At 61.8% G+C, this 26,017-nt stretch overlaps 1 protein-coding gene across 1 annotated transcript; it reads right to left on the minus strand.

The window, feature by feature from the left end:
• Nucleotides 1-373: 373 nt before the first annotated feature.
• LOC117648582 (RNA-binding protein MEX3B) lies at nucleotides 374-25,447 on the minus strand. The gene is made up of 2 exons (XM_034391149.1): nucleotides 24,935-25,447; nucleotides 374-5,961 (listed from the first exon to the last, which is right to left on the minus strand). The coding sequence occupies exons 1-2, from the start codon at nucleotides 25,197-25,199 to the stop codon at nucleotides 4,799-4,801; spliced, it is 1,428 nt and encodes a 475-aa protein (XP_034247040.1). The 5' UTR covers nucleotides 25,200-25,447; the 3' UTR covers nucleotides 374-4,798.
• Nucleotides 25,448-26,017: the final 570 nt, after the last annotated feature.

Consider the following 26,017-nt stretch of genomic DNA (forward strand, 5'->3'; position numbering starts at 1 on the left):
ACGAAATACAGCCTGAGCGTGCGAGGGGTGGGGGCCGCACAGAGGGACTTCCCTGCCGGCGTGGGCCTTGCCGCGGGCCGCGCGACGCGCTTCGCGGCCTCCACCTGGAAGGTGACGCACGAAGCCCGCCGCCCGGTCCGAGAGGCCGAGAGGCCGAGACTCTGGTCCGGCCGCGCCGAAGCCAGCGCCACGCCACTCCCTGATAAATGCTTCCCGGCAGCGGAGACAGGGCGGGCAGGGCAGGGCACCACCTCCTCGTCGCGGCCATGGCACGGCCATGGCGCGGCCGGCACGGTGCGCGGGGTGAGTACAGGCGAGGGAGGGGATCATCCTGCCCTGGAATGCTGCTTCCTGGCTTTGTCTTTTTGAGCAAATCGGGTTTCTTTTTTTTTTTTTTTTGGTTCGCAGGCAGGAGGGAGAACAGGAGCGGCCCCGCGCCCCTCAACGCAACATTTAAACAATAAAATTAAATAAAAGATTCAATAACAGTCCAGATGATTTAACTAGTGTTTTGATCTTATGGAGCAAGGTGAACATCACTAGAAACCATTTTTCACACAAACAAAACAAAAATTAACGATTATTAAATATCAAGAAGTATAAAAACGCGCCAAATACAGATCACGAGCCAGACAAATAATAATTGCTCAAAGCTCTACAAATACGAAATTACAAAAGTGATGACGGTTAAGTGTTCACTATCGAACACAAGAAACTGCTAAGACTGATACACCAAAGAGTTAAAGAATCACATGATACAGAGCACTACTGCGGCAAACACGCACGCGTTTGGTTCCGTTGATACATGTCAGGAACAGCAGGGTAAAATCAGTGCAACACTTAATAAAACATGAGAAGCAGGCAATATGAAGTAACTGTGATTCGAATTTTGAGCTACATAAAAAAACTACAAAGAGTGCAACAGGTGCTGCTAAAGGGAGAGAGACGCCATACGCCAATGAGTGGCCCGCCTCGATGCTGTTGGCACGATTCAATCGGTCGCTACGTCGAGCCGGAACAGGAGACCATTAGTTAACATAAATGCAATTTTAAATCTGTAGTTTCAATCTGTGATAACACATCCAATTTTAATATTTTTTTGTCGATTTTATAACCCGTTTTCAGAACACACGATCAGTCTTTGAAATCACAGTAAGCTTTGATATGGTGTTGAAGAGAGCAAAGAGTGTTACTGCGGAGTTATAATGGCTCGAAACACACCGATTGATTCACACATGGAAAGTAAACAGTAAGTAGAGTTAAACAGATCTTTGTCTTTGGTCTTTGCAATCCGACGCCACCAACACGGCGCCAGAATAAATAGAGAAAATGTGCTTGCCAACAGCATCCGTCTCATTCCCCACAGGCTAACAATCAGGCATGGCACATCCTTCGAAATTCTTAATGGGTTTTGGGGCAAGAAACCTTCATACAAAAATGCAGGTAAACTAGAGCAGGAAACATGACAAAATAATAATAACCTAGCATAATTCATCTACGTTAACCTTTGGCAGACTTGTCTCACGACTTAAAATTTTAAAGTATACGTTTGAAGCGACTTGTGCTGGGCAGACCAGCCGGAACCAGTCTGCCGCTGCCATGAGGCTGTGTCCCGGTCCTGCCATGCAGGCACGAGACACTGGCCCAGCCCTGCCCGGCAAGGGCGTCTAGAAAGGCACGCAAACAAATTTCACTAGAATCAACATTTAACAAACTCGTCACAATTCAAAAACTTACAGGCGACGAAAAACCTGTGCCATGATCAGACAATTGAATTTACAGTTCCAATTTATTTAAAAATCACAATAGAAACCAAATGATGCATGGTCATTAAAATCAAATTTGACTACCCCAGCGTCCAGGCCGGAGGAACACTGCGTGCGCTTGCTAGACACCCTCTCTTTCCGTTCCCCGACGAGGGCGCCCCAAAATGCTAAGATTTCCGAAGCACTGCACCCATACATCCACTCACTCATTCTCACATGGAAAACACTATATAGAAATTTCTTTATTATAATAAGTATATAAATATCTCAATGAGCATGTTTTTAAATCTTTGCTTCTACCGATACTACAGGCCCGACTGCTGAGGTGCCTTCAAGTAATCTAATTATTGCTTAAAAATTCAAATTATTGGGTTTTTCATTGATTTAGCGGCAATCATTGTCTAACAGTCAGGCTTCGACTGATGAAGTACTAATTTCCAGCCAGCACCCCCAGCAGTTTGACCGCCTGTTGGAGCGGGCCTCTGCCGACGTACTTCCATTCATTTATTTTTACATCAAAAACACATACATTAGGCCTGGACCTCAAGAGAGTTGCACCTTTCAGTCAGAATAGTCGGCAAGGCTATCTGGGCCCCGAAAGCGAGCTCACTAACCAACAAAGTCTATTTGCGTTATATTCTTTCATATAGATTCCAAGGAGGGCAAGGGAAAGGATTTTCCTTGTCAAAGTTTTAAATAGAAAAAACTAATTCAACATACAATATTATTAATTTTTTTTTTTCGATTACAGGATTTTGTTGAAAAAGAACAATATTAAAACTACAAAGTAGTGTCAAAAGTAGAAACCATCCACAACTACTTATGATCGGTGATTATTGCAGTGGTAGTTAGTTCCACAGATAGAGAACATCATAGAGAACATCAGGCGGCCGCCGCGCCAGCAGAGATCTAGCCTCCAGGAAGACAACTAGACTATCACTCAGTAGAAAAAAAAGGATTCATACTCACGGTTGACGCACTCGCAAAGAAACAAAAAGACACTCACTCAGGGCCTTTCTTTTGAGCAGACTAACATAAAAATAATATTTTATCATTTTTATAGCTACATTGTATATTTATATATATATAATATATAGTTTGATAATATATATATAGGGTCATAATAAAATAGAAAACACTATACTAGAACTCTTTAAGTTGTGCAAACTTGACAAGGAAGAATGAAACGGTTTTAAAATACCCACAAGGGGCATCTTTATACGATAAAAAAAGGGATAGAAGTAACAGAATATCAGCCAGTTTCCTGACTGACTATTGCTTTAAATATTCATTTTGATGCAACATTAATTAAACTAATAATATAGTGCCACAAATAATTTGCTGATGCCAAACAAAGAGGGAATCTGACTTGTGCAAGGCTATATGGCGGGCTTTGCTTCGATCAGGGCTCGTCAAATCAATTTCAAAATAAAGTCACACCCCAATGTGTGACTTACAGTAAACAGTCTTTCAATCATTTAAGTGACGAGCAATCCCTTTGAAAATATAAATAGCAAGGACTTTTAAAACATTGTTTCAGCATGTGGGTATGAGTCCACACAATATGAAATGGAGTTAAGTACGTAGTTATGAATAGCTTAAAACATATTTACAAAATGAGCTATTTTGAAAATGTAAAAAAATAAAATGAAAAATCTTAGTATTTTACAAACTAAATAATGAACTTTTAATACTTTTCGCTATTGTTGTGACTATAGTCTACGATAAATTACAGCTAAACAGAGGCTATAGAAAAAAATACAATCTAATATATGAACATCGATCAATAAAGTCGAACAGAAGAAACAATACTGAACTCAATGAGGCATTCAACTCTTAGTCGAACCAGAGAAAAGGGCATTCCGTTTAAGGTAAAAAAATAATATATCTTATCGTAATCATTAATCAGACACAGTTTTCCTGGCGATCTGGGGCCCACAGGCTTTTGACTGTGGGGACCGAGGGACATTTCTGATTTGGAGAGGATAGAAAATAAAATTGAGCATAACCTGAAATAAATTAAAAATAACCAATCAACAAAAAACCAAGAAACTAAGAGCCTAGCCAATTGTGTCCTGCCCAAAGAACTAGTGCCCGAGAGAGCAAAGAAGGGAGTGGCGTCAACTGTTGTCATTAGAGCGCCTCCGGCTTATTACTCAGCTTTATTACTAGGGAATAATAATTTATTAAAACTCTTATTATCAATAACTTATATGCATATATCACACACAAACAGAAACAAACAACAGATACCAACAACATGGATATGTCTCATTACTCTAAAACATCCAGACAACAACAAGGAATGGTCACCCCACTGCTATTCGCTGTGGCTAGGATTGACAAATTAAGATAGGTACCTACAATAAACAGTCAAATCACAAGCTTATTTGAATATTTTTTGTCTTGTCTTTAGAGTTTGCCCCCCTGTGGCCAGTCTGACAATTGTGGCAGCACCACTGTGCGCAGCCGTTGGCAGTTTTCAGAATCACAGCCGGGAGAGTCGGTACCTCATCCTCTGGCCGCCTAAGAGCTGACACTATAAATATTTTCCATAATTTGTAATTAAATACATAAACAATTTACATTCTGCAGGCCTCATCCCACACAAAAAACTCTACAAGAAATAAAAGAAAATCTCAGTAGTAGAGATAGTCTAGTCAACATGTTTTGTTATAGGTATTCTTTCATATTGGTTAAATACTCATACATACACACTTACACAAAATACAAAATTCTTAAATCTTGTTAAAATATCTCATAGTAGATAGATAATATATTAAGTATCTCTCGTTCTGAATGTTCAAATTCAAATGATCCACTCCGCTCCTTGTGGGGTTGGAAAGTGGCACTATAGCACGAGTAGCTACAATGTCAACGTTTGAAATAAATTTTCATAGTGCGTACTGTACGACAAACAAAAAGAAACTAAAACATTCAAACAGTCTTTATAACAGAACATAAAAATTTAAATACTCTTCATGTCGTAAATAATTTAAAAAGAAAAAAGAGAAAAATAAGAGAAAGGCGACTTAGGAGCGGATGCGGATTGCCTGGCAGACCGTTTGCTGGCACTGCGGGCAGTTGGACTCTGAGGAGTCGCACACGCCGTTGGCGCACTCCATGCAGAACAGGTTGTGGCCACAGGGCACCAGGGCTGCGACCACCTCGCGCTCACCGCACACCATGCAGTCGCGCTTCGTGGGGGAGTTGCGGCCGTGGCCCAGGATGCCGCCGAGGCTCCCCAGGGAGTGCAGGGACTCGGTGGGGGAGGCCGAGTGGGACGGCGATGGCCGGGACACCAGGTCGGTGCCGAGGGGCGTGCCCAAGTTGGCAGAGGCGGTCGTCGACGCCGCCTGGAACGACCAGATATTGGAACTGGGCATGGCACTTTCAAAAGAGGGCGACTCGCCCAGACCCTCGTCGCGGTCCACGCTGCTGCTGTTCCAGATGTTGACCAAGTCGTTGAGGCGGCCGCTGCCGCCGCCGGTCGAGCCGGACGAAGAGCTAGAGCAAGAGCCGGCCGACGAGAAGGCACCCGAGCTGCCCGTCGAGCTGGTCAGGCCAGCGAAGGACACCACACCGCCCTCGGTGCTGGCGTTGTTCATGAGGCTGTTGAGGCTGTTCAGATTGCTGGGCTCCAGGGTGTTGAACAGGTTGTTCAAGCCTGGGGAGGAGTACAGGGACGTCAGCATATCTGTCGAGTCCTCAAAGAGTTCTGTGCCCATGGAGCCCGAAGCACCGGTACGCACTGCGATATGGGCCTCGATCTGCCGCCTGGCCGCGTCCACGGACTCGGGCAGCCCGGTCACCTCAAAGACGGGCTCCTTGTCCCTGGATGGTGTCACGATGTACGTGGAGGTCTGGTGCTGGATGCGCTTGATCGTGGCGCCCTTGGGGCCGACCACCAGGCCTACGACGCGGTAGGGGACGCGCACTTGGATGGTCACCTGGCCGGGGACGTGTGACGGCGGGCCAGGGGGCGACAGCGAACCGGCAGAGCCGCCCAGACCCGAAAGGTTGTTCTTGCGCGAAGCGCGAATCTGAGAGAAATGTTCGGCGGCAGACAAGATCTCACGCTTGGCCTTGGCGACGTCCTCCTTGCGGCCGGTCACCACGAACACTGGCTCCTCGCCGCGGACCGGCGTCTTGATGTACGTGTTGGTCTTGGCGCGGAGAGCCTTGATCTTGCAGCCTGCAACACACAACGGCCAACCATTAGACACACACTCGCTAGTCTCGCTGGCACGTCCTTGGACCGGACCGTGGCGTGCACGGCGTGCACGGCGTGCAGGGCGAGCCGGACGGAGCGGGCCGGCCAGGTAGCGGCCAAGGCGGTGCCGAGGCAAAGGCGGACAAAGGGAGGGACTCCGGGGACCGTCATTGAGTGGGGCCGGATCGCAAACCACTTGGCCGCGAAGACGCCGCGACGGCAGCGCGGCCGACAGACCTAGAGACGGCAGGGCAGGATGCTGTGCCGGCTGCACCACCGCGCTGCACCGCGCCGTGACGCGCCGGCCCAAACATTTCAGACACGGAACACGTGGCCCGCCTCGGCCGCCTCGGCCCGCCTCGCTTGCCTGGGGCGTGCGTCTGGCGCTGCGGCAAGGCGCTGCACAGACCACGTGGGAGGGTTGAAGAGGGAACAGCAGACGAAAAAGCCACCACGCCGCGTCGCCGCCGTGCCAAAGAACACATGGCACGGCGCCCGCAAACCAACCCGGGTTCGAATCCCCGCGGCGGCGAGCCACCTCGGCTCACTTTCGCCACGGCTTCGGGCGAGCATACGAATCGAGCCGTCGGGCGACGGACAGCAGCGCCGCGAAAACCGCCAATCGGGCAAGGCAGGCAAGGCGCAATGCAATACCATTATTGTTCCAAAGGACCCCGCTCCGTTCCGAGAAGCCAAAGCCCAGCCCATGGCCCAGCCCCAGCAGCGCTATGCCGCGGCACGGCTCAAAGTTCCCACGCCTTTTTGGTCGCAACGGGTACCACTGGGTCCTACCACAGACGGCCGCAGCTGCTCTCTGCAAGTCGAGGTTTTTCGGTCGACAAACCCAACCGAGCAGAGCGAGCGAGCGAGCCACGGACAAACAACCCAGGACTGCGTCATACGCATGGTGGGGCAGAGGCAGGGGGAGGAGGCGGTGGAGGGGAGGGGGCAGAGGATCGAAGAGAGCAAGTTGCTGCACACAAATCACCGTGCGCTTTTGTTCGCACATCCACGGGGCACTGTCGACTCATTCCGAGGGCGGTCTCTCTCGCACCCACGGCGCGTCCCTTGTCGGTGCGAGAGAGACAGGGCGACGAAAACGCCTCTCGGAATCAGTGTGCTGGCTCCACTGGCTCGGCTGCATCGGATGGGTGGATAACAAGAAGGGCCTTGTCCGTCACACATCGCGACGCGTCGCGACGAATGCAGCGAACCCACCACGACGCGGCCACGCGGGGCCACGCGGGGCAGCGCAGCGCAGCGCCAAAGCGGCGCTGGACGAGGCTGGCGGCGACGCATCCTGTGTTCTTGCACTTGGTCTTGAGGTGGTCTCCGGCCGCCACCTCCACCGCGCCACGCCGCGCAGCGCGCAGCGCCCGGCGGGGGAAGCTCACGGCCGAACTCCGTCTGGGTGCCCCGCCCCGCCCCGCGCTCTCATCACTCTCACTCTCTCTCTTTCTCTGTCGCTCCCAGCGTTACATCAGGGCCGAACGGGTTCCCCTTGACAACGATGAGGGTGTTACACGGGCATTAGACGCCATTCACGGCGCCCATTCAGGGCGCGCTATGCGCGATGCGCGAGAAGTCCCCAAATCGCCCATTTTTAGCCGGGCACACAACACGCCGTCTGGGCTGGCCACCGCGCCGCCATGGACGCCTCCTTTGCGCCATTGACCGTCCGAGTGGCCGCCGCGCCGCCGCGCCGCCGTGCCGCGACCGCCCAAGCATTTCCCAGACCATGACGGAGGCCGCCGTCGTACTGTACACTGTAGCAACGAAAGGAGAGCAGCGAATTAGCGGGCTTTGGGGGTCAACGTCGCGGCCGCCGTGCCATGCCGCACATGCGCCCGGTGCAACCACGCCACCATCTTCTGCTTGCAGCAGAAGAACACAGTCCGACCAAAAAGTCAACGGCCGCGGACGAGAGCAGCGCAGCCCAGCGCAGCGTCCAAAACGAGAAAAACAAAAGAATGATTTTGTCAAGGCCGCCGGGCTGCGGCACGGCTGCGGCGCGCCACGCCAGGCCCGGCCATCCAGCGGGCCAACAGCATCGCAAGGAGCACCACAGACCACCTGCCGCACGCCCGCCGCGCCGCAACGCCGCGCCGCCACGCCGGCCACGGCTGCGGGGCCCAAACTCTGCAATTTGATTCGGGCGGAGGAAACCCAATGAGGGAAGGGGGAAGGGAGGGAGGGGGGGGGCGAAAAAAACAAAAACAAATAAAAGATAATGTGGTCGGCGGCACGAGATCAACATGTGAAGCGATTCTTTCATGAATTCCTCCCAACATCCCATAAACTGGGAGTCGCCCTCTGCCAGGGCACCAGCCTACAGCAGCCTACAGCAGGTGGCGGACAGGTCGGGGAAGGTTGGGGAGTAGTTAATAAAGGGATGGAGTAATATGCGGGCCGAACAAGTGTGTGTGTGTGTGCGTGCGAGGATGCCCTTGCGGCGCCCAGTCGCTACAGGTTGGGCTGCGCGCTGCGCGGCCACGCGGCTGCGGGCCCTCATGACACATACGGGCCCTATCGGCACTATCGGCGCCGCAGCCTCCACGCGTTCGTCTCCATGACTAATTTGAGCTGCTCTACATTTCGAGAGGAAGAGGGGTACGGCCACGTGTTGGTGCGCGGCGGCGGCGGCGGCGGGGCTCCGTGGGCCGTGCAGGCCGTAGGTAGTGCATGGGCCTTAGGGCCGTGCCTGCCGCCTGCGCCAGAAATAGCCCTCCGCCATGATGCCGTCTCTAAATCCGTCTCTCTCGCGCGCTCTCTCTCTCTCTCTTCCAGGCGAGAGCACGTCAATCAGATCGAACAAGGGGGAGGGGCAAATCAAATGCTTCCGAGCGCCGCCGACACTGAGGAAAACTCGAGAGAAATGGACGGGGCGAGGCTGCGGGGCTGCGGGGCTGCGGGGGCGGGGCGGGCTGCGGGTCCACTCGACCGTCGCGCCGGTCGTCGTCGGCCAGGTAGTGCCGAGTGCCGCAGTCCCGCAGTGCAGGCACAAGAGCAGCGAGCGAAGCGCGCGACCAAATTTCTCGCCGAAAATAAAAAACAAACTCGCGTCAAGTCCGTATGCAGCCGCCGGGATAGAGTGCGTGATGAACGCGCTGGCCGGCATCACACCTCCAATTGCCCGTCCCGCCCACGCCCCGCGGCCAGAGGGAGAAATCGAGGGGGTGATACCGATCGGAATGCCAAAGGCTCCGGTCCGAGAGGCCGAGCAGTTCGACAACAGTCCGAACCACCACACACGGCCGAGGTTCATTCCACCCCCGCGCGCCAAGTGCGACACAACAATCCCAAATATTTTAGCTGTGGCTCCGACCAGAGCCGTCCGGACCAAAAAGCCGGCCTGCGGGCCGCTCGGTCCCAAGGGCCCTGGGCCTGGGGGGCCTGGGGGGCCCTCTCCGGGCCGCGTCGGGGCCCCAGCAGGTAAAGACCCCAAGTGCTGCAGCCACCGCCGCAGCAACATTCGCAACACTCAAGGCTGCTGTAATGAGAAGGACACTATCTCCACCCATCTGCTCTCCACTCGAGGGCCTCGGCTCAGCTCGGCTCGGCTCGGCTCGGCACACTGGGGGTGAAAGGACCGCGACGCGGCCATTGTGCATTTACACCCACTCGGCCATAAACCCCCCCAACCCGTATTCACTGCAGTGCCCCCCACCCCCACCCCCTCAGGAATCCCTCAACAAGCACAGCGGCCTGACAGACCTCATTGGCCGCGCACTTTGTTTGGGCCGACAACAAGAAGGAACAAGAAATGGGTTGCTGAGGGGAAACAAGAGCCTCCAGCGAGCGCGGCATGGCGGGGCGTGGCGGCGCGTAGCGGGCGGGGGCAACACACCCTCAATTCGCTCTGCCCCACTTGCAGGCCTCGCAGCGAGCACAGCGAGCCCCGCGCGACAATTCGCTGCCCCATCGCGCTGCCGTGCCCTCAAGAGTCAAAGACCAGCCAGCAAGAGGGGCCGGGCCAGCCCGGGGCCGCCAGGGCCGAAGCCCAGGACAAATCAACTAATTCGTTTAAAGCTCATCACGTCGCTAAGCAGGCCATGTCCCCTTCTCTCGGTGCCTCCCCCTCCCGCGCCTCTCCAACGATATCGACCCTCGGCCCTCTCGGCCCGCTACGACGAGCACCTCGCTAATGTCGTTAGTGGCTAGACAGGGGAAGGGGCCGAAGGGCGGCACTTGATTTCGCAGTGCACCACGCCGCGGGGCGGGGGGACCAGGATAGCACCGAGCGAGCCGGCCCGCCGGCCTGCGCCGCGCAGGGCGACGAACCGCCAGGACCAGGAGGGCGTTGTGGCGGGGCGGGGCGGGGCGGGGCGGCCCACGGCCCGGGCCCCGCGAGCGGCAACGTGCCCGCTGCCCGCGCAGGAAGCAGCGGCATCAAAACAATTGCGCCCACAATTCAACACAATTTCAAGTTTCCGGCGGCCCGCGGCCCGCGGCCACGGCGGCGGAAGGGTCGCCAAAGGCGGCCGAAGGGCCCCCGAGGGCCCCGAAGGACCGGACACCGCCTTGACTCGCCGCCGTGCACTTGCGGGGCTTGAAGGCGGCGCGGCCGGGCGCGGCCGGGCGCGGCCGGGCGCGGCGGCGCGTTGACGAGGAAGTGGCACCGGCCGGGCTGACAGCGGCAGCCCCGCCGACACCGCCCCATGCGTGAGCGCCGCACCGCCGCGCCGCCGGGGCGGCCACCGGCCCTGCCGTCTTGGAAACGCTCCAAATTTGACTAATTCTGGCACACAGCCGCCTCGCGCGCGCCGAGCGGCACGCCGCAGGCCGCAGCGGCCCAGGGGCACCACGGCGGCGACGTGCACGGTGCAGCGGTGCAGGCGGTGCAGGCCCTCCCCCGTCCCGTCGTCCCGTCCCACCAGGCGACCTTCCCTCGGCCCGTCGGCACCGACGCACCGCGCCCCGCCGCGCACCGCCACGCCACAGATGTAGGAATCCCTCCTCCCCACATGCGGCCCATCTGCGTCTGCGAAAGCACAAGCACGCCAAGCGGGAGGTGGGTGACTCAGGCCGCGTCCACCCGCAAGCCAGGCCCAGCCCGCCCAGCCCGCGCCTGTCTCTCTCGCGCTCGTGAGGCGTTCCGCAGAGGTGCGAGAGACACAGCACAGCCCGACGGAACACTGTTCGGAAGGAGGCCTCGGTGTACAGAGGCGTCGGCCCGGCGTCACTCGCCGCCAAGTTATTGACCGCCGCGAGGGGCACGTAGTCCCCGACGTAGTCCGACGGCCCCCTTACACTAGGCGCCGGCCAGTCTTCGGTCCGCCGTCGCAGCGCGCTGCAGGTGTGTGAGTGCGCGTGCACGCGTGGGGCGTACCGACAGAACCCGTCCGTGACATAACAAAACAAAACGCACGGCGCGCGGCGGCAACGCACGCACACGCGGGGACCAATTAAAAATTGAAATGACCAGGGCAAACACGTGCAAGCCAAAAGGGACAAAACAGCGCCGCGCTGTTGCGTTGTTGCCGCCAGCGTTGTTGCCTGGGCGGTGCGGTGCGACGCGGTGCGACGCGGCCACACAGCCACGGCCTGCCACGGCCCCACCCAGAGACAAACAGCGAGGCCATGGCGCCATGGCCTTGCCAGACCAACCCCCTCTCTATGCCGCAGAAATGAAAATAGGGGCGTAGCACAGCGCCGGCGTCCTCGGCGTCAAGCAGCCAACCCCCAGCGGGGGGAGGGAGAGAGACCTTGGCTAGAGGCGGAGGGCGAGCGGGGGGCTGCTGCTGGCGCTGCCCGAGATGGGGCCTTGGAGATCACAAGTTTTACGCCCCTGCCGCTCTGCCGCGCCCTCGCCAGCCCGATGGAGGCTGCAGGGCTGCCCGAGGGGCTGCCCCTTGCGCGGCGACCACGTGGCGAGGCCGAGCCGGGCCGCACCGGCAGGGCCAGCCCGGCGCGAGGCTACGCCAGGCTACGGCAGGGCCCCCGGGCCGCCCTCTTGGCGCACCGCCACTTCCTGGTGACGCCCGGCTACGCGCGGCCCAGGGCCTAGGGCCCGGGCGACGGCCGGGGGGCGCCTCCGCCGAAGCGACCAAACTGACGAACCACCCCGTCGCATCCATCACAATTAAACATCACTCTCGGCCGCTAATTAGCCTCCCCGTCGACATGGCTACGACGGCACGGCCTCTCTCCGCGGCCTGCCGTCGGCCTGCCGGGCAAGCGCCAGCCCCGCGCACTGCAGCACTACGCAGCAACGCGCGGGGGGTGGGGAGCTCAGCCCGCGGAGCGCGGAGCCTCGGTGCCTGGCAGTGCAGCGGCAGCGAGGGTGGCGCAGGCCGCAGGGGCGTGTCGAGGCACCCCCAGGCGACTCGGCAACGCCGCACTACGCCGCACTACGCACGCGGCCCACAGCGTGCGGCACGCCAGCACGCCAGTCCCCGAGGCATGTCCCACTACACGGCCGGCCTGCCAGCCCTGCCAGGGCTCCGCATGGGGTGGCTCGCCAGCCCCGCCAGCACCTTGCTTTCTGCTGCAGACTGAGACGCGTTTTCGTCGCTCTGTCTCCCTCTCGCCCACACAGTCCCATTAGTGCGAGAGAGACAGAGCGACGAAAACGACTCTCAGTCCGCAGAAACAGCAGCCCGTCGATAATCCCGTTCCGAAAAAAAGAGGAGCAAGAGCTGCTGCGAGTGCGACCCAGTGCAGTGCAGGCAGTGCAGGCAGTGCAGCAAGCCCTTCCCTTCCCTTCGCCCGCAGGCCCAGGCCGAGGCCCGGGCAGGCCTGCTGACGGGGGAGACGGGACGGGCGACCACACCGCAGAGGAAGCGGGCCCGTCCTTCCGGGGAACGACCAACGACCTGCCCTGCCCGTCAGACACGTCAGACCAGTTACACAATAACCGACGCCCTTCTGGAGCTTCCAAGTTCCGCACACCGCCACGTACACTGTAGCGGCCGCCTGCGCGGCTTGGCCAACATTTCGGCGACGACTTGTCCATAAAATATCAGCCGAGGGGGCAGCGGTGCGCGTTCCGCTCCAGAGCACCCAGGGGCACACGTGCCTCCACGCCTCACTGCGCCCACCCCGGCCACCCCGGACCGGTGCGCCGAGGTGCGCCCGCCCCGCCGCGTGCCCCGCGCGCCACCCCGCCCTCGCCCGGCCCGCGGTTTATTACAAATGTTAAACGTCCAGCTGATACGCCCCCTAATCCGTCCATCTTTACGAGCTGGAACCGCCACTGGAGGCGAGGCCAAGCCAAGCCTGACGCAGGCCCTACAGTGCCACTTGGCTCGGCGCGAGCAGGGCGCGAGCATCGCGAGGCTCGAGGGGGTTGCTCAGCGCCACGCCTGCGAGGCCCAAGGCACGGGGCGAACGGGGCGCCAGGCCAGGACGTCGAGCCCAGCGACAGCTGACTGCAGACGTGGCAACAACGCCGCACTGTGGGTGTACCAGTGTACCGCACCCGGCGGGCTGCTCCGCTGCTCCGCTGCTCCGCGGCACCACGCCGATAGGGAGGGTCTCTAGGCAGCGCGCGCGGAGCACGGCGCGGAGAGACGCGGCCAGGGAGGCAGGCAAATCACCAACACCCCCTCGCCCCGCCGCCACCTCCGCGTCGCCCCGCGCTCATCGCGAACAAGACCCACGCGCGCGGTGGACGGCCGAGAAAAATAGGACCTCGCCGTCGTGAATTAGAAATGATGTTGGGGCCCGTGGCGGGAGTGAGGGTGGGTACCTTCCAGCCTCCGCGCGGCGCTGCAGAGCGACAGAGACGGACAACGCCACCCTTGGTCGGGGGCGGTGGGGGCGGCGGGGGCGGCGGGGGCGGCGGGGCAGCCCGGGGGTGGAGGCAATCGATATCCGAGGAACGCGGAGGGACGGCGCGGCGCGGCACGGAGGCCGGCCGGCGTAGAAAAGGGAGCGGCCGAACGCCGTCCGGCCAGGAACCTCCACGCCAAAAAGAACACCGCCATCGTGTCCACCCCCATGGCGTGCACGGCTCGCAAGGGACGCCCGGCGGCGGGGAGACGGACGGGGCCACTGCACTTCGGGGCCCAACACTAACCACCGGACTCACGTCAACCACCAGGGCGGCCAGGGCGAGGATGGATACACACCTGCAACAACAAGACGGCCACCGTTAGCACGAGCTCAAGAGCACACCACACCTCCAGCAGCTCCACACCCACAGGGGCACACGCACCCACACACTCACACCTAAACCGCTCTCAAATCCCCTCAAATTGGCCCCTGCTGCCTAGCCATGCCCGCCATGCCTGGCCGCCTCTCTCCCGTCGTTCCCAGAGTCGGCCAGCAAATCCGTTTCCGCAAAAACCAAGGCCCCGAACAAAAGCCAAGACGCGCTAATCCGCTCTGCGTCCTCCTCCAGGCGATCAAGGCCGGGAGGGCTGCCGGGGAGGGGGCCCGGCGGGCGGGCAGGTCTACCCTCCCCGGCGAGGCCAGTGTAGGCGCAGCGTGGGGCGGCGCTAAGCCCTGGGGCCCGTGCCTGAGCCCCGTAAAGCCGACACCCGCCGACGCCCAAACGGGCCGCCGAAAAAACGCACACCCGGCAAATATTTTATTTCGGAAACGGACGCTCATGGCAGTCATGGTGGCGTAACGCGTGGCGGTGCGGCGAGTCAACGTGCGAGCACACAGTCGGGTCACTTCGCGCTGCTTCGCGCCAAAACGCCACGGCCCAGGATGCTTGCCAGACCGTGCCCCGCCACGGCCCGCCACGGCGCGCCACGCCCCAGCCCGGCGGCGGAGCCGGCCAGGCCGTCGTACAGCGGGGGGTTCACGGCCGAAACCAGGCGCGGGGCGGGGCGGGGCGGGGCGGGGCAGAGGCGCGGCGGCGGAAGGGGGCCGAGCCGGCCGCGACGCCCCCACCAAGCGCCCCGCCGGCTTGGTCTGCCATACGCCGACTGCGCGCTTGCTTCATGGCCCACAGACGCCAGCCGCAACACGCAGGACACGCCGGCCAGGCGGCCAGGCAGGCAGGCAGGCAGGCCGCGGCGCACCGTGACCCAGCCCAGGGCCATGTAATCTCAAGGACGAGAAGTGTTGTACCGAGGCAGCAAAGCGAGCGAGGCGAGCCGCAGCGCCGCAGCCGTGACCGAGGCAATGCCGCCACCAATGCCGCGGAGGACACGCGGCGCGTCGCCACGGCGTCGCGGCGGCGTCGCGGCGGCGCGAACAAAGGAAGAGGTGGCCGTCGTCGGGATGACCGAGGACTCGAGGACCAGGGCGAAAGCGACGCCCGACGATTCCCAGCAGCACGTCAAAGCGTGTGGCGTTGCGGCATTGCGGCGTCGCCGACGCGTCGGGGGCCGGGCTAATGACGCCAAATCGGGGCCCTGTATTGTCTCAAAGCCGGTCCAAAAGCCAGTCTCGCCACGGCGGGCCACGGCGGGCCACGGCCCGGGGCGAGGGCGGCATTCCGGGCAAACTAGGAGGGCGGTGACAGAGTGCGCGAGCCCGAGTCCAGTTCGCCAAGAACAAAGACAACATCACTTCCAGATCGCCCTGGGACGGCCGGCCGCGCTGCGCCGCGCCACGCCAGTCTGCCGGCCACATCGCCGTACCGCCGCACCGGGCTGGACGGGGTAAAGGAATGGCGGTGGCGGGGCGTGGCGGAGGCAGACAGGACACAGACGGCTGGCCGGCCGAGCGCGACCCAGCTCATGGCGAGCCAGGGCCCCACCAGGGGCATCACGGGGATGGCGCCGCGCCGCACCGCGCGCTCGGCCGCCCCGCACCACGCCCCCAGGACACTCGCACACTTTCTAATCTTGCACCACACGTCCACGACGCGGCCAGCCGGGCCAGCCGGGCCGCGCAAAAAGACGCGCGGCCCGACCGACCGCACGCCAAGGACAAGGCTACCGCCACTTCCTCGGGCCGCCGCCGACTCCGAGTCGCGAGCACGGCGATCATGTCGCGAGGACGGACCGACGCACCGCGCATCGGCAGCGCCGGCCCCAACTTTCCTGCCCCGCCGGAGCCTCTGGAGCCCCAGAGCCTGCAGCAGGGCCTGCAGCAGGAGGATGCAATTTGGCGGAGCTGCGGCCACGCTGCGGCCACGCTGCGGCATGCAGCATGCAGTGGGGCCAACCGGGGCACTCCGGGCCGGGCCGCTCCGGGGCCGTACCGACTGCGGTCATAATGCAGACGGAAAGGCCAAGACCCGGCGGGAGTGGAGGCATGCCCCGCCACTCTGCGCCCGCCCCGCCGCGCCCCGCCCCGCCCCGCCCCGCCCCGCCCGCCCCGCCAGCCAAGCAACCAACGAAACACGCTTTCGCGCGCGGTCACACATGAAAACAAGACCCTCCGGACTTTAGTGGATCGCCCAAGGTCGCAAATCATGTTCTCGTTGGCCAAGGCGGCCCAAACAAAGGAAGGCAGCGCTGCCCCTTTCCGCCTCCAGCAGACGAGCATTTTTCTCTCTTTGGTATTTAAAAGAGGGGCACGGCCGGCACGGCGGAGAGGCAGAGCAGGCCGCCAATCAATCGGCCAGACGGTCCGAAATCACTTGCCTGTGCCGCTAATTTAGGCCGGCCGGCACAAAGCGAGGTAAATAGGCGTCCACCTGGCGCGAAAAACAAAACGCCTTCCGTACAGTATTCGAACCCGCGAACCCGGGGATGGACCACCGGTAACAAGACCAGCCCCACTGTTATGCTAATCCCGACACGCATCACCGCGCGCCCTGCCGCCCTGCGCGTAGCGAGCAACGGACAATATGCCCCGATCAAAAAGGAGACTCTCCAGCGGCGGAAAAATAACCAACAAAAACAGCCCTCCGCCGTCCCGTCCAGGTCCCGTCCGTCCCCGGGCGCACAATAAAATTAAACGTGCGCGCATGGCGGCGCGGCTGCGTGGCGCGCGGGGCCATGAGAAAGACCCCGAGACAAAGGCCCCAATATGCGTGTGAGCGTGAGCCGGGGGGCGGCCGCACCGGGGACACGGCCAGGAGGGCCTCATTGAAGGACAGGAGCATCAAGTGGGGCCGCGTGGTGCAGCCGGCACGCCGCGCGCCAACATCCGATTTCCGCCGCCCCGTCCGCCCCGGAGGTGCCCGTTGACGACGCCCCGGCCCGGCCCCGGCCCGCGCAGGTGCCGCCGGGCCGACGGCCAGGGCAGCCAGGACGCGCGATGAACATCCGGTACAGCGATAATCTGTCCCGGCGCGCCATTCAGGATAATCAGAGCAGCCGGTGCGTGGCAGCGTGGCGGAGACGCCAGGTATTCGTCGAGGTGGCCGTCGAGGTGGCCGTCGGCCCGGCCGCGCCGGACGAACCAAAGGACGGCCAGACGCTCCCAATCAAGGCGACAGGACACGCCACGGTCTTTAGCATATTGCAAAACGATGACTGGCCAGGGCCCAGCATCCCCGCTGCCGCTCCGGACCACTCCACTGGTCCAGCGGCCGAAAGGACTCTGCCCAGGCCGTGGCCCAGGCCGCCCGTAACCCGAGCTGCAGGCCTTGCCCAAATCTGCCCAAAGCAAAGTCGCTGCCGCCCGGAGTGTCCGTCCGCCGTGCCGGTCAGCCGGAAGTACGTCCCAAAAATAAAAGCAAAGTCGAGTGTTGAACGGCATTACGCAAAACCGGCGCGGCGGGCGCGGCCACACGGCCGGCATGGCCAGGAGGGCGTCCCGTCTGGGCGATCCGCAAAAGGAACCCGTCCGTCCGCGCAGCGCGGCGCGCCGGCCAGCAAACAAGCGAGCAGCGACCCTGCCGAACGGCCGAACGGCCGAAACGCGCGCAAATGGCAGCCGCCAAGCCGCCCAGGATCAAACGGAAGGAAGGAAAGGAAGGAAGCGCTGGCACGGCGCCACGCGGCAGTGCGAGCGCAGCGGGGCACAGCGCCCTCGCCCCGTCCCGCCCCGCCCCGCCGCCACGCAGCTTCCCGCCGCGGCCGCACTGCGCCAAGCGCTGCCGTCGCCCGGCCACGCAGCCACGCCCCGCGCCGGAGGGACTTCCCTGCCGCTCGGCACTGCCGCCGGCCGGTCGGGGCGAAAAGGGCCTCTGCCGCCGACATCAAGGACGTCAACTAAGGGCCCCGCGCCGAGCCGCGCCGAGCCGTCCCTGTCAGCTGTCGCGCTGGATCAAGGGGTTGCCGGGTCCAAGGGGAGGGAGCGTGTTGCCATGGCGACCAGAGAGATAGGGTGGTGGCCGCGGCCACCAGCTCGCTCATTCTCGCCGCCGTCTCTCTCGCACCCAGACGGGGCGCCCCGCGAGTGCGAGAGAGACAGCGCGACGCGACGTGGCACTGCTCGGAATGAGCCTGCAGGGCGCTGCCGGTGCCGCGACTGCCGCGGCGTCAGCGTCGGGGCGCTATCCCGGCCGCATCGCCTCGCCTGCATCGCATATACACGACTTGGCTGCCGCCGCGCCACGCCGCGCCACGCCGCTGGAAAAAACAGCCTCATTCGGCATGCGCCGCGGCGCGCTAATAAGGAGATCATCTCGGGTGAATAAAGGAGATGCAAAGCCACTGATTGGCCGTCCGCGCGGCGCGCCGACTCGCACTCGGCGTGGACTCGGTGGACCACTCCCCCCCCCCCCCCCCCCCCCCCGTTTCTGCGGGCAATACCACAAAGCATGAAGCGCCCCCTCCGAAAGGCTTTTTCCAGCGCGTCGGAACTCACGCGCGGTAAACATCCACATCTACGAGGCGACGCTGCGCCGCAGAAACTCAACACCGCAGTGGACGACGACCTGCCGAGACCCCGTCGTCGCATTCGATCCGCGGAGCGCCTGCACTGGAGCGCCGCGACAGCATCTCTGGGAGGAGGCCGGCGTGCCGTCGGCCCCTCGACGCGCCGCGCGCCGCAAAACCACCAGGACCCTCATCGGCCCGTCGATGCACGTGACATGTCAAGGAGGAAGCGCCCCGCCTCGCCCCGGACCTTCCCCAAGGTCGCCGTCGAGGGCGGCATCGCGGCGGACACGTCGAGGATGGACGCACGGCCACCAAGACCCAGCAGCATGCCGGTCACGTCGCCGAGACGACGCGGAGCTCACTCAGTCTGGCGCGGCGGAGCGCGCAGCCGCGCAGCCGCGTAGCGCCCTCCCGTGTTATCAAAAGCCAACACCCCACGGCCCCTCGGCGCGGCCCCCTTTGCAGACCACGCCGCCAGTCTGCCCCAGCCTCAGATCGTGTTTGCCGCCGTCGCCAAGGACGAACTGGAGGACCTGCAGCAAGGACGAGTCGTGCTGGCACTACCAGGCAGGCCGACGGCGCCGACGGCCAGCGTGCGCGCCGGCTGCACCAGCACGGCCAGCACCAGCGATAAGATACCTAGAGGCCGATTCAACAAATTCTCTCACTCACACCTCGCCCTCCCCGAGGCCCTCCCCCTCCCCTCGCCGAGCTGCACGCTTACGCGCGGCCCCCTGCCCGAGGTGCCCGGGGCTCGGGGGCCTGGGGCTCGGGGGCCTGCAGGGGCCCTCGAGGGGGCTGGCGGGGCATCGGACATTCCAGGAACAGGGACGGAATGGGACGGGCCAACCGTGCCGGGGCCCTACCGTGCCTGCCTGCGCCTCGCCGCCACGCCGCGCCACGCCCCGCATGCCCTTTAGGCTCGCCTTTAGGCTTTAGGCCAGTCCCGAGGTACGTAATTAGACCACCAGATCGCGCTGGCGCGCCACCGTCACATCGTCATTTGTAAACAAAAATGGATGGGGCTCGGCCGGCACGGGGCCTCACGGCGGTCACACTCAAACTGCCCCGTTTACAAGCGACACGACCCATAACCGACAAGAAGATAACGGCCTGGTCGGCCCGGCCGGCGCAGCGCGCGCAGCGCAGGTAGACGGGGACGTCGGGGACCCCGGGGACCGCGATAAAACACCGGGACAACTGAATCCCCTGGACGACGGCGCAAACGGCGCAGGACGCCCCCGGCAGGGCGCTTAGGGCCGCCCCCCCAGCGCCACTCACTCTATTAGGACCAGTGCGCTATTACCAACGCGCCCTCGGTAATCGCCGCTGGAAAAACTCCCGACCCGTCAGGGCGGCAGTGTAGTGGCGGCGATGACACGGCGGTGAGTGGCGGAGACGGGCCGCCGGACTGCATAGCTGGGAGGTTAAGGACCAAAAATGTGCAAAACATGCTCGGAACGATCTGATTTCGGAAATCGGTAGATTTGAACCTCCTCTTTCAGATTTGAGTTGTAGCCAAACCAGGAAACCGCGGGAACCCACTCAAAAAGCGGGTTGCATATTTGCCGGGGGCACCGCCGCTTTTGCTATTAAAATCCATTATAAATCCGAAACTAGACGACGCAGCGTCGTGGTAGAAACGTCGGGGCGTCTAGGAGACATAGAGGAGTAAGTTCGCGTTGGTTTCAGCCCTCTGACATCAAAACTCCGACGTACAGGATCGATTAACTGATTGGGCATTAACGTCAAAAATAAGAAATTCGCAATTTACTCGAAAACTTTCAGGTTCAATATATGAGTTATTGGGCACCAATGGATGCACCCTTTCCTCAGCTATCACGTGAGCACTTAAAAAAGTGGGGTCGTCGCTTTGGATTTCGAACGGCAGCGCTTTGAACGCCGCGTGGCGGGGAGCGCACGGCCCCGCCGGGCCGTACCGCGAGTTGCCTACCCGACACCCCCGTAAGGCGCCATGTTAAACTCGTCCCTCGATAACTCTTTCCCTAATGGATAAAAAACGTGCCTATGCGGGTACAAACCTTTCTTTAAGCCTCGACTAGCCCCGTGCCGAGTGGCATTGCAAAAGAGACATTTGCACATTCATTTCACTTATACCGGCCAATATGGACCAGGAGCGAGCACGACACAGTTCGTACAGCAAATCTTCCGTTTGTAAAGCCACTCGGCACGGGGCTAGTCGAGGCTTAAAGAAAGGTTTGTAACCGCATAGGCACGTTTTTTATCCATTAGGGAAAGAGTTATCGAGGGACGAGTTTAACATGGCGCCTTACGGGGGTGTCGGGTAGGCAACTCGCGGTACGGCCCGGCGGGGCCGTGCGCTCCCCGCCACGCGGCGTTCAAAGCGCTGCCGTTCGAAATCCAAAGCGACGACCCCACTTTTTTAAGTGCTCACGTGATAGCTGAGGAAAGGGTGCATCTATTGGTGCCCAATAACTCATACATTGAACCTGAAAGTTTTCGAGTAAATTGCGAATTTCTTATTTTTGACGTTAATGCCCAATCAGTTAATCGATCCTGTACGTCGGAGTTTTGATGTCAGAGGGCTGAAACCAACGCGAACTTACTCCTCTATGTCTCCTAGACGCCCCGACGTTTCTACCACGACGCTGCGTCGTCTAGTTTCGGATTTATAATGGATTTTAATAGCAAAAGCGGCGGTGCCCCCGGCAAATATGCAACCCGCTTTTTGAGTGGGTTCCCGCGGTTTCCTGGTTTGGCTACAACTCAAATCTGAAAGAGGAGGTTCAAATCTACCGATTTCCGAAATCAGATCGTTCCGAGCATGTTTTGCACATTTAGCATTTTTTATGGCGCTTAACCACCCAGCTAGCAAGGCAGACGCACCGGACTTGGCGGCCTGGCCGGCCTAGGGACCCGGCCGGCCCGACCTTGGTCAGCATCTTGAGAAAGGGAAACCGCTCCTCCACGCCACTGCAGCCAGTCTAGCGTGGCCGTCCGGCCCGGCCCGTCCTGCCGCGGCAGTGCCCCGCCAGTGCCCCGCCAGTGCCCCGCCAGACCAGTCAGGCAGCTCCCGGGCAGCCCGACACAAATCACCAAATGCAGCCCGAAACGCGCCCGCGGACCACCGCCGCGTCGGCTGCGAGGGGACGGGGCTGGCCGCGCTGGCGGGGCTGGCAGCGTGCGTCGCCGCGGTCGATGAACGTTCCGCGAGGACCGCCCCGCGCCGCCCCGCGCCGCGGCAGCCGCGGACGGGGAGGGGCGAATCTATTCCGAGAGACAATCGCGCGCGACACCGCAAACACCCCGCGGACAAAGTATCGGCGTCGACGCCGCCGCCGCCGTCGTCGACACCTCGACGAACACTCCGACCGCGCGCCCACATCGTCCAGGCTGTCGTCCAGGACGCCACAGGTCCAGGACGACGGGCTGCTCCGCCTCGCCTGGCCGCCCCCGTGGCGCGGCACGTCGCGGCCGTGGCGAGGCGCGGCCACGCGGCGGCAACCTCACCTTGAGCCTTGAACCTCGTATGAAGGCATTGAAACGAAACGACTTTCTGCCAGCGGCCCGGCAGAGCGCCGCCGCGCCGCGCCACGCCGCGCCACGCCCGCAGCCAGCGCCAGCCAAAGCACTGCGCGCCGCGGCGGCGCCCCGACCTAGCCCAACGCGGCGCAAGTGCAGTCCCGGCCCGACCGCTCGCGCGCCGCGCCGCCGCTGCAACCCCTTCCAGTGTGTCTGCCCCGCGACCGCAGCGACTCCAGCGGGCCGCGACCCGCGCCACCGAAACAGAAAAATTAGCCCACCACATCCTGGCGATCGAACTGCGGTGTATCAGCGGGGCGTCACAGTCCTCGGCCACCGAATTGGGGTGCCGGGCGGCGCACTGTGGCGGCGCACGCGGCCCACCTGTCGACCGGACATTATAACGTCGTTACAGGCGCCCCCGCACTGCGGGGCTGCATGCCGCACTTCCTGGCCAACGCCACAAAGGACGGCCCCAGGATGCACCGACTGCCACGCACCGCCATCTGCCGACGGCGACCCTCCCCCACCCCCACCCCGGCCAGGCCAGGCCGGCGCAAAGAAGACGGCGATTACGAGGAACACCAGCGAAACGAGTGAAACGGGCCGCCGGGCTGCGCCGGGCCCGGAACATCAATCGAACCGACCCGGACGGACAGCCTTCGTCGCTTTGTCTCTCTCGCACTCATGGGGCGGCCCGGGGGAGTGCACTGTTCGGCCAGCAGGACAGCACCCACGCCACAGGATACGACTCCCTCGACAGGCACCCCTTCATTACGCCCCGAGCGACACCCCACACGTTTCACTTAAAGGCCCAGGATTACGCCAGATACAGTGTGTCGCCGCCAAGGACTGCCGCCATCGTGGTCCTCGGGGCGTAAGAGGATTACAGGGTCGCCGTGCACCGGCGGCGTGCACTCGTGGACGGCGAGCACGTGAGCAGACGCATCAAAACAATATCATGGGCTTATCGCAGTGTCAGGTAGCAGAAGACGCTGGCCTGGCGGTGGCCTGGCGCACGAGGCGGTGTCAGCCGCGGGTTTATGGAGATAGGGCGAGCAGGCCGAGCCGGAGGAAGTTGTTGTCACGTACGTGCGTCAAGAAACTACGCCCCCACGCCCCCTGCCACTATTCGGCGCACGTTTCCTGTACGCGCCGCCGATGGGCAGCCCGGCTTGCGGCCAGGCGGCCGGAGGGCCGCGCCAGGACGAAGGACTCCGCCAAGCACCATTTGGCACGGCAGGTCCTGGAAAACAGTTCACACGAGACGCCGGCCGGCGAGCCGGGTCGGGGCAGGGGCCAGTCACCTCATAACCCAAAACGAAAAATTCGACGCCGAGGTTAGCCCGGCCCCGAGTTATACGGTTCGGTTTGGAACCCCCAACTTGGACTCGACATCTGCTGGTCTGGTCTACAGCCTCTTTGTTGCAGTATTTTCTTCTTTTTCGTCTGTGCGGCGGCAGCCTGGCCCAGCCTGCCCGGGTCCCGCCCGACCATCTACCCGTCGCTGCCTGCCTGACTGCCTGCCTGCCCGGCCGCCCGCTCGCTTGCCTGCCTGCTCGCCCTGCCTCTGCCCGGCTCGGCTGAGTTTGCCTCGACTCGGCTGCGCTCGGCTCGTCTCAGGTTCGTTTTAGAGGGGTTTCCGGTGAGAAGTCGGCTAGAGGACAGGAGGATGCCGACCGCCAGCAGCTGCCCCTGCGAGCCATGCGGAGCCATGCCCGAGGCCCCCTCCCCGCCGCCAGGGGGCGTACGTCGTACTCGACATAAGATTCGTGACGTCACGCCGCCGACACAGATAAGGGACCAAAGTGTGACACCGGCGCGGCGACGTTGTGACGCGGCGCGGAGCGCGCGGAGCGGCCGCCAGTCCCATGGCCGACAGCGATTCTCAGAAGTGAAGTAAAGCTAGCCGCCCGGCCGGCCGGCCGGCGCGGTGCGGGGCGCGGGGCCGGCCGGTGCGTGGCCGGCGTGGTCGCTGCATCCCAGGCCCCATGCGGCACCGAGGCTAGCCGACGCCTCGGCTCGGGCTGCGCCGCTGCGCCTCCCTGGCACGGCAGGCACACCGCGAGAGGGACAAGACACAACAGGCCGGCAGGCTGGCCGATTCCAGGAACTTCAACAACCGCGGCGCCCGATATTCGGCAACCGAGGTGGCGGGGCGCGGGCGTAACGCGCCAAGCCGAGCCCGGCCGCCGTCACGCGCCGTCACGCCGAGACTGTCACACCCCTGGGGCGCACTGTCGTGACAGTCACCAAGTCGAAACGTTCGCAAGGCGCTCTACAGGCCGGCGGGGAGAACGTGACGCGCCACCGGCTAAAATTCGGAGAAAACGGTGGAAACTTCCAGACTTTACGAGCGGCGCAGGGAGACGGGCAGGGAAGACAGGCCCCCGGCATGTCACGGCCCTACGCGCTACGCGCAAGCCCCGCAAGGGCCCCGCATCACATCCAAAATGTCACTTGGCTCTTTCGGCCGGCGGACGACAGCCAGCCCCGACAGCCGCAGACGCCAAACGATGCCGGCGCTGCCGTAAACAAAAGTCCAGTGTCGCGAAAACAACTCCGGTGTCTGCGACGCCACGACAAACCGCGACACCGGCAGGCCCGGTAGGGGGCAAGGGATGGGGCACGGCGGCGGGGGCGCACAGGTTCACACTAGTCCAATCGATAGGGAATCACTTTGCACTATCACTCAATCACTAGTCACTGTCCTGAGGTGCACTGCTTCTTGACACTCGCGGGCGCACGTCGGCGAACACCACTTGAGTCCATGACAAGGCCCCCCGAGGGGCCCGAGGGGCCGACATTGCCGACAAGTTGGCGAAACTTACCTTGTCGACCGACAATTTCGGCGACGTGCTCCGAGCTGGGCACAGGCACGCACTCCGTCATATTCTGACTCTTCTTGCTTCGAGTCTCCTCGGGGAAAGCCGTTGGGATGATCACTTGATCCAGGCTGTCCGAAACACTGTTGATGTTGTGGTGATCGCTGGCGAGGTTGAGGCGCGACAGCTCGAACGCCAAGTGCAGAGCACGCTGGTCCTCCAGCGCTCCGCTCACGGGCCGATCCATGTCGAACAGACTGCTCGCGGGCATCACAGGAGGTTTAATTCCAAGTTTGTCGAAATAAATAAAAACGCACACGGCACACCACTGTCGTGGGACTGGCAATGATTCCCCGGTAATAAAACGATCACTGTATAAAAATAAAAGCTCTTGTGACTACGCGGCGAAGTGTTCGGTCGGCTCGCTGCCGAAGCAATGTGGACTGGGCGGGCGGCTCCTCGTATTTTGGCCCGGCTCGGCTCGCTGGCCGCATGGGTCCTCGCTCGTCTCGCCGGCGGGACGGTGTCGGGACCGAGTCGGGATCCAAACGGAGCCGAACGTCGCCGAGCGCCTTCGCGCGCAGCGGCAGATTTGAATGACGGCCTCCCATTGGCCGGCGGCCGGCACCGCGGCGTGGCGACTCGGCGCGCCATTGGCCGCGCCTTCGGCAGGACTTCGGGCGGCGCCGAGCGCGCGGCGAGCGGGGGGAACGGGGGGAGGGCGGCGCGGCGGATCGGTAGCGGCGGGGGAGCGGGGGAAGGGGAGGGGAGGGGCTGCTACCCCTGCTGACGCTGTGCGGGGTAGCCGGCGCAGCGCACCGCAGCGCAGGAGGAGGGGAGAGGCTAAAATTGCCGAGAGGAGAGGAGGTACCCTCCGCCGCGCCGCGCTGCACGTGCTCACTGTACTCGTGTAGTGCTAGGCCATGATGCTCGGCGCGGCCGTGGTACTCGTCTACTCGGTACGCGACGCGACCTAGGCCAAGGCGCTGGCCGGCCTACCCGACCTGCCCGGCCGGCCTCTCTTAGCCTCTCTGGCCCGCCGAAGCAGTGGCCTTTCGCGGCCAGCCCGGAACTCGACTTGAGCCCCAC

This window comes from Thrips palmi, unplaced genomic scaffold (genome assembly GCF_012932325.1).
Source record: "Thrips palmi isolate BJ-2018 unplaced genomic scaffold, TpBJ-2018v1 HiC_scaffold_10, whole genome shotgun sequence".
Classification (NCBI taxonomy): Eukaryota; Metazoa; Arthropoda; class Insecta; order Thysanoptera; family Thripidae; genus Thrips; species Thrips palmi.

Excerpts from the sequence above, each read along its gene's own strand:
- LOC117648582 (XM_034391149.1), bottom strand. The coding sequence starts at position 25,199 with ATGCCCGCGAGCAGTCTGTTCGACATGGATCGGCCCGTGAGCGGAGCG. Across the intron at positions 5,962-24,934 it reads CGAAATTGTCGGTCGACAAG|GCTGCAAGATCAAGGCTCTC; the intron begins GTAAGTTTCGCC and ends TGTGTGTTGCAG.